Below are 7,742 nucleotides of genomic sequence, written 5' to 3'. Positions count from 1 at the left end.
GTAATGTATCAGTCATATAGAGAGAGGAGAGTGATCTAGTTAAACAGCGTTACTATGGAGACAAATACACCCAAACTAAATGAGTCTGTTACAGTTAAAACATCTAAAGTTACATTTAAAGAGTTGTTATGTTTAGAAAGTTAGAAAATTCATTTATTAGCAGGTTTAAAGGAAATGTTCACTTAATTACACTTAATGCAAAATCTATCTATCTATCTTTTGTCTTTTTAACCTAATTTTTTAGTCGAGCTTTTATTAAACTTTATCTCTTTTATTTATTTATTTCTAATTATCTTGGTTTTGTCTTTGTAATCTATTTTAACCTAGGTTTTATTACTTTTAATAAACTTTTTAATTATCCTCTCTTATTTATCTTATTTATTTTATTTGTTTTTTTTCTTTTTATCGCTTATTTTCTCTTGCGTGCGTTGGTCTCAATTTTTTTTATTTTTAATTAGTAATTTGTTCTTTGCTCTATTTTATATTATTATTATTATTATTATTATTATCATTATTATTATTATTATTATTATCAAGTTTAATCTTTTTATAGATTTTGTCTGATTTTGCCTATTTTTTAATCTTGTTTTTTACTCTAAATTATATTTATTCTTTTTATTTTGTCTTATTTAATTTTGCTTTATTTAATTTTAGAATTTCATTATAAATCCACATTTTTATTATTTATATATTTAAAACGTTTTTTTTCATTCTTAATTTCTCTACTTTATTTTATATTATTATTAATATCATTATTATTATTATTATTATTATTATCAAGTTTTATCTTCTTATCTGTTTTTCTTTATAAGCTCTTTTTTTTAACCATTTAACTTTAACTTTTAATACACTTTTTCTCTCTTATATTTCATTAATTCATTGTATTTTGTTTTATTTATTTTGCTGTGTTTCATTTTAAAATTGAATTACAAATCCACATTTCCAATTTACTTTTTTAACATTTTATCATTCTTATTTTGTAAATTTTTTCTTTGTAATTTGTTGATAATTTTTATTCCTTTTTTTCATTATTATCAGCTGTGAAACACTTTGAATCACGTTAAGCTGAATGAAAGCTGCTATTTTAAGCAGAGGGTTTAACTGGTGTGTGTGTGTGTGTGTGTGTGTGTGTGTGTGTGTGTGTGTGTGTGTGTGTGTGTGTAGTTGTTTGACAGGGAGCTGTGTGTGCGTCAGCTGAGGTACTCGGGGATGATGGAGACTATTCGGATCCGCAGAGCTGGATATCCGATCAGATACACATTCGTAGAGTTCGTGGACCGATACAGAGTCTTAATGCCGGGAGTCAAACCAGCCTACAAACAGGTAGAGAGAGAGGGGTGTGTGTGTGTGTGTGTGTGTGTGTCTGTTCTATCTGTGTGTGTGTGTGTGTGTGTGTGTGTCTGTTCTATCTGTGTGTGTGTGTGTGTGTGTGTGTGTGTGTGTGTGTGTGTGTGTGTGTGTGTGTGTGTGTGTGTGTGTGTGTGTGTGTGTGTGTGATCTATCTGTGTGTGTGTGTGTGTGTGTGTGTGTGTGTCTGCTCTATCTGTGTGTGTGTGTGTGTGTGTGATCTATCTGTGTGTGTGTGTGTGTGTGTGATCTATCTGTGTGTGTGTGTGTGTGTGTGTGTGTGTGTGTGTCTGCTCTATCTGTGTGTGTGTGTGTGTGTGTGTGTGTCTGCTCTATCTGTGTGTGTGTGTGTGTGTGTGTGTGTCTGTTCTATCTGTGTGTGTGTGTGTGTGTGTGTGTGTCTGCTCTATCTGTGTGTGTGTGTGTGTGTGTCTGCTCTATCTGTGTGTGTGTGTGTGTGTCTGCTCTATCTGTGTGTGTGTGTGTGTGTGTGTCTGCTCTATCTGTGTGTGTGTGTGTCTGCTCTATCTGTGTGTGTGTGTGTGTGTCTGCTCTATCTGTGTGTGTGTGTGTGTGTGTGTGTCTGCTCTATCTGTGTGTGTGTGTGTGTGTCTGTTCTATCTGTGTGTGTGTGTGTGTGTGTGTCTGCTCTATCTGTGTGTGTGTGTGTGTGTGTGTGCTCTATCTGTGTGTGTGTGTGTGTGTGTGTGTGTCTGTTCTATCTGTGTGTGTGTGTGTGTGTGTGCCTGCTCTATCTGTGTGTGTGTGTGTGTGTGTGCTCTATCTGTGTGTGTGTGTGTGTGTGTGTGTGTGTGCCTGCTCTATCTGTGTGTGTGTGTGTGTGTGTGTGTCTCTGCTCTATCTGTGTGTGTGTGTGTGTGTGTGCTCTATCTGTGTGTGTGTGTGTGTGTGTGTGTGTGTGTGTCTGTTCTATCTGTGTGTGTGTGTGTGTCTCTGCTCTATCTCTGTGTGTGTGTGTGTGTGTGTGTGTGTGTCTCTGCTCTATCTGTGTGTGTGTGTGTGTGTGTGTGTGTGTGTCTGTTCTATCTGTGTGTGTGTGTGTGTGTGTCTCTGCTCTATCTGTGTGTGTGTGTGTGTGTGTGTGTGTGTCTCTGCTCTATCTGTGTGTGTGTGTGTGTGTGTGTGTGTGTGTGTGTGTGTGTGTCTGTTCTATCTGTGTGTGTGTGTGTGTGTGTGTGTGTCTCTGCTCTATCTGTGTGTGTGTGTGTGCCTGCTCTATCTCTGTGTGTGTGTGTGTGTGTGTGTGTGTGTGTGTGTGTGTGTGTCTCTGCTCTATCTGTGTGTGTGTGTGTGTGTGTGTGTGCTCTATCTGTGTGTGTGTGTGTGTGTGTGTGTGTGTGTGTGTCTGTTCTATCTGTGTGTGTGTGTGTGTGTGTGTGTGTGTGCGCTGGGATCAAACAGACGTCACCTCGTGTGTTTTGTCACCTTTCAGTTTTTTTCCATAATTTAACAGCAGCTTGTTTTCATTGGTCGTCAACATGTTGTTGCTTTTCTTTCATCTGTGTGTGTGTGTGTGTGTGTGTGACTGAAATATCAAGATCACAATTATTATCCTAATATTTGGTCCGTCCCATTAACTTACACAATGTGGGCAAAATAGTTTTATTCATCTATTCCTGCTGCATGGTCTAAAGTGGTCTACTTATGAAAAACAAACAGTGAAATCTGCCTTTATTGCATTTTCACAAATAGAATAAAGCTCACAATTTCTTACACTGTGTTTTAAAGAGACGTTGGCATCTTTGAGATAATCCAGTCCAGAGTTTACCAGTCTAGATGCTACTATACTTTCATTATGACCAAGTTTATTATTATTTCCCTGGATTTTGTATCGCCATAGTCCCTAAAATGTTACTATAAAATACAGGAATTGGGATTCAAATCACTTCTCAAACCAAAGTAACAACCTTGGATTATGGACCAAATACAGTGTCACTCATGTCTCTCATTGGATAATCACCTTCCTCACCTGTCTGGGATAATAATTGGTGATTTTTGGAATAAATATGAGGCAACACATTTCCATTTTTATATAATGTGGCTCAAATTAGGAAAATTAGTCAAATTTCTGGCCTAAAAGAAACGTTTTTACGGTGTGTTTTCTGAACAGTATGTAAGGGTTAAAACCTTTTATTGGTTAAAACCATAGACTGTATATAAAATGGACGTAACATCCGTGACGTCACCCATTGGTTTGTGGACTGCTGCTCGGAGGCCAATAGTATCGGATCTGAGCAGCGCCATCTTGAAAATTTCAGGTGCATGCTGGGAAAAATAAAAACAGGGATTCTACTTATATGGGCATCAGGAGGAGCATGAGGCGCCCTCCTGAACCTGTGAGCCAATCAACCTGTCAATCACGACGTAGCCTCGCCCTAATGCATACCCTGCTTTATCGTCACATATAAAATCAGGGAGGCCAAAATGTCCCAAATGAACATCATACTGCATTGAAGAAGGCTTTAAACTAGCGATTGAGACCATAAACACATTTTGAAAACGTTTACTGAGGTTAGACATCAAGTGAGAAGTTGGTGAATTCTCCATTGACTTGTATAGAGACAGAAGTCCTTTTGACACCAAAACGGTCGCCCCCTGGTGGCCTTTTGATAGAATGCAGTTTTAAGTTACTTCCGAGTTGGCATCATTTCAGAGGACCAGAACTCCCCGCCTGGTTGACCCTGATGAAAGCCTCAAGCTGAAACATGACTCAAAAAAACAAAAAACATCACCACATTTTTTCTCACTGAAGACAGAATCGGAGCGTTTAGAAGCTGAGCTCGTCTCTGCAGACTCTGTGTGACTGTTTGTGTTTCCGTTCCATCAGGAGGATCTGAGAGGAACCTGTCAGAGGATCGCTGAGGCCGTGCTCGGCAGAGACGACGACTGGCAGATGGGAAAGACCAAGATCTTCCTGAAGGTAATAAAGGGAGAGTCCACCAACAAATATAACCAGAACTACTTAACCCTCCTGTTGTATTTGGGTCACAATTGCCTGAAAATCACATTAATGGTTCCACATTACATCATAAGATAAGAGTAGCCTTTATTGTTATTGTACTGTCACCTATATGATGAAACTGGGAGCGCTGCTACTGACAGAGCATTACAAATGAGCATCTGCATGTCAAAATAATAATAAAATATAACACTATATAACAGAATAGGTGCAGGTAATACATAATAAATATAATAAGATGAGTTAGGCAGTAAATATATTGCATTAACTCACTACTTTCATTAAATTGTGGGTGTTTTATTAAGATTTATAACATCTTAAAGCTGCATTATAGACACAAAAGACATAACATTACATTAATATAATACACTGACTTTAAGAAAATCCAGATCGGATCAAATCAGAGCTTTAAAATTGGGGGTAAAAACTAGGATAAAACTAAATAATAATAATAAGATAATAGTGTTATAAATCCCTGAATGTTGGACACTCACCTGCAGCTGACTGGGAACCAACCAGTTCATCCCAGTGGTGCTGTGATTGTTTCCAGTTGACGCGTCTGCTGACAGGAAAGGCTGTGTTTTTGTTTCCCTGTGTGTGTGTGTGTGTGTGTGTGTGTGTGTGTGTGTGTGTGTGTGTGTGTGTGTGTGGTCGGTACTTTTAGGGACAAATGTCAGCTTTACTAACTGGGGACGAAAGCCATGTCACTGGTTCAGAAAAGCTGATTTTTATGTCAGTAGTTATAGTTAGGGTTAGGTTAAAGCTCCAGGAAGTGAATGTAAGTCTATGTAAAGTCCCCAAACGTGACAGAAGTAAGACTAAGTGGGTGTGAGGTCTGTTATAGGCTACTTTTAGGGACAAATGTCAGACTTAGGAGCAGTTAAATTCGGAAAAAAGCTTGGGTCAGTTTTTTAAGGTTACTGTTAGGTTAAATCTCCAGGAAATGAATATAAGTAAATGTAATGTCCCCAAAAGTGACGTAGGACAACCTGTATGTGTGTGTGTTCAGTCTTTCATAGTGTTTTTGGGACAAATGTCAGACTTAGGAGCAGTTAAATTGACAGAAAGTGTGTCCCCGATTCAGAAAAAAGCTGATTTTTGGGTCAGTTTTTAAGGTTACTGTTTGGTTAAGTCTCAAGGAAATGAATGCAAGTCAATGTAATGTCCCTTAAAGTCACTTAGGACAACCTGTGTGGGTTCGGTGCAGTCTTTCATAGTCTTTTGGGGACAAATGTCAGACTTAGGAGCAGTTCAGTAAGGACAAGAGCTTTGTCTAGTTGTGAAAAAAGCTGATTTTTATGTGAGTTTTTAAGGTTACTGTTTGGTTAAGTCTCCAGGAATTGAATGTAAGTCTATGTAAAGTCCCCAAAAGTGACAGAAGTAAGAATAAGTGGGTGTGTGGTCTGTTATAGGCTACTTTTAGGGACACATTTCAGACTTAGGACCAGTTAAATTGACGGAAGTTGTGTCCCAGATTTGGAAAAAGCTGATTTTTATGTCAGTTTTTAAGGGTTAGGGTTCGGTTAAGTCTCCAGGAAATGAATATAAATCTTTTTAAAGTCGCTTAAAGTTACGATGAGTATTCACTACAAATGTCTATTCAATATAAATCACTCCAGTTTTATTGACGTGGCACCAAATCAGCACCGCGGTTATCTCAGGCTCCAGTGTGTGTTGTGGTTTCCAGTGAGGTCAGACGTTGCTCAGGGGTGAAAGGTCACATCCTAGCTGGTTGTCACGGCGACGCTGTTGTTGTTTTGGGGGGGGTTGGGTTTGTCCCCAGGGGTTAAATGAAAACATCAGCTGAGAGTTTTATGTTTTGACAGTTTTGTTTCTGTTCTGATCCGCAGTGATAACTTTTAAACACTCGACATGATGAGATTTAAATGTTTTATTTCGTCATTGTGGAGCAAAAATAAAGAAAGCTGCACTTCCTGTTCGCTGGTGTGTGTTTATAATGTTGAGGTGAAAAGTTTTAAAAGCAGCATCAGGTTTGTTAAAATGTACATTTAGTATTTTTGTTGGTTTTATATCATTTGAAATTATATTTGCACCATTTTTTACCCAAAAGTAAGACTGAATGCTCCTGAAAATGTCAAATGGTGTAACCACAAAAGAATGATACATATTACATATTTTATCCAGCTAGAAAGAAAGAAAGAAAGAAAGAAAGATAAAGGACGAAAGAGAGAAAGAAAGAAAGAAAGAAAGAAAGAAAAAGGGGAGGAAGAAGAGAAAGAAAGACCAGAAGTAGGAGGAAAGAAAGAAAGAAAGAAAAAAGAAAGAAAGAAAGAGGAGGAAGAAGAGAAAGAACAAGAAGTTGGAGAAGAGAGAAAGAAAGAAAGAAAGAGAGCGGAGGAAGAAGAAAGAAAAAAGAGAGAAAGAAAGAGAGAAAGAAAGAGAGGAGGAAGAGGAGAAGTAAAGCAGTCAGGTTCCTGGTCTCCATGGTAACCAGAGTAAATGTAATATTTAGAACAATAGTATTCCATTACCTTTATTTAATATAAAAGTTATAATGTAAGATCATGTTAAACTAGTTGATATGGTGTTTTAGTGACAATTTACTGTTTTTAAGCAAGTTGAATTATTTGGTACAAAGTTTTTATGGTTACACCACTTAGACATTTTTACCATAATCCTCTAATATATTCTCTCTAAATAGATTAAAAGCAGAAATTTGATGCTGGGTCCACAAAAAAAGAATGTGTGAAGTTATTCATACGTTTATTTTATCATTTTAACCCTTTAAATTTAAACTAAACCACATGGACTCATTTATATTTAGATGTATTTCTTCTTTTCTCTCTCGGCTCGTCGTGTATTTTAACTCTCTGTCAGAAGTTACTGCTTAGCTGGACAGGAAGTAGAGCAGGAAGGAGAAAGTGCAGCAGAGGGGGGGGGGGGGGGGGGGGCGCAGCGCAGCGCAGCTCTCACACTTCCCTTACAGGACGCGGTCGGATGAGCCGGAGGACGGATGGACGGATCACAGGAGGAACAGACAGGAGAAGGGTTTTGGGAAAGTTGCCAGATTAAAAAAAAGCTCACAGGAGGAAAAAAAAGTGCTTCAACTGTAACTTTGAGTTTCCTGTCGGATGATTTCAGAGATTCAGCTTCACGAAGGCAGAAGTTCACATGTTAGAATGAAATATATCAGAGACCGTCGGATGGAAAACATCACGATGAAGTTTGATGATTCCTCACTTTGATACTTTGGTTTGAGACGAACTTCTTCAGCTGTGAGTCTGAATGTGATCAGAAGAAGGAGAGAGAAAGAAAGAGAAGGAAGAAGAGAAAGAAATAAAGAAAGAAAGAGAAAGAAAGAAAGAAAAAAAGAGAGACAGAAAGAAAGAAACGAAAAGAGAAAGAAAGATAGAAAGAAAGAAAGAAAAAAGAAAGAAAGAAAAAAGAGAAAGAA

General features: G+C 37.9%; 1 protein-coding gene across 1 annotated transcript in view; it reads left to right on the top strand.

Annotated features, from left to right (window-relative positions):
- Nucleotides 1-7,742, top strand: part of myo7aa (myosin VIIAa) — a 64,077-nt gene that overhangs the window by 30,780 nt on the left and 25,555 nt on the right. Inside the window, 1 exon segment of the mRNA XM_062418510.1 lies at nt 4,196-4,288. Within this exon segment, the coding sequence (XP_062274494.1) occupies nt 4,196-4,288 (93 nt within the window).

Source organism: Scomber scombrus, chromosome 5, assembly GCF_963691925.1.
Source record: "Scomber scombrus chromosome 5, fScoSco1.1, whole genome shotgun sequence".
Lineage (NCBI taxonomy): Eukaryota > Metazoa > Chordata > Actinopteri > Scombriformes > Scombridae > Scomber > Scomber scombrus.
Note: the sequence above shows the minus strand (reverse complement) of the source record. Positions and strands in the feature narration are given on the sequence as shown.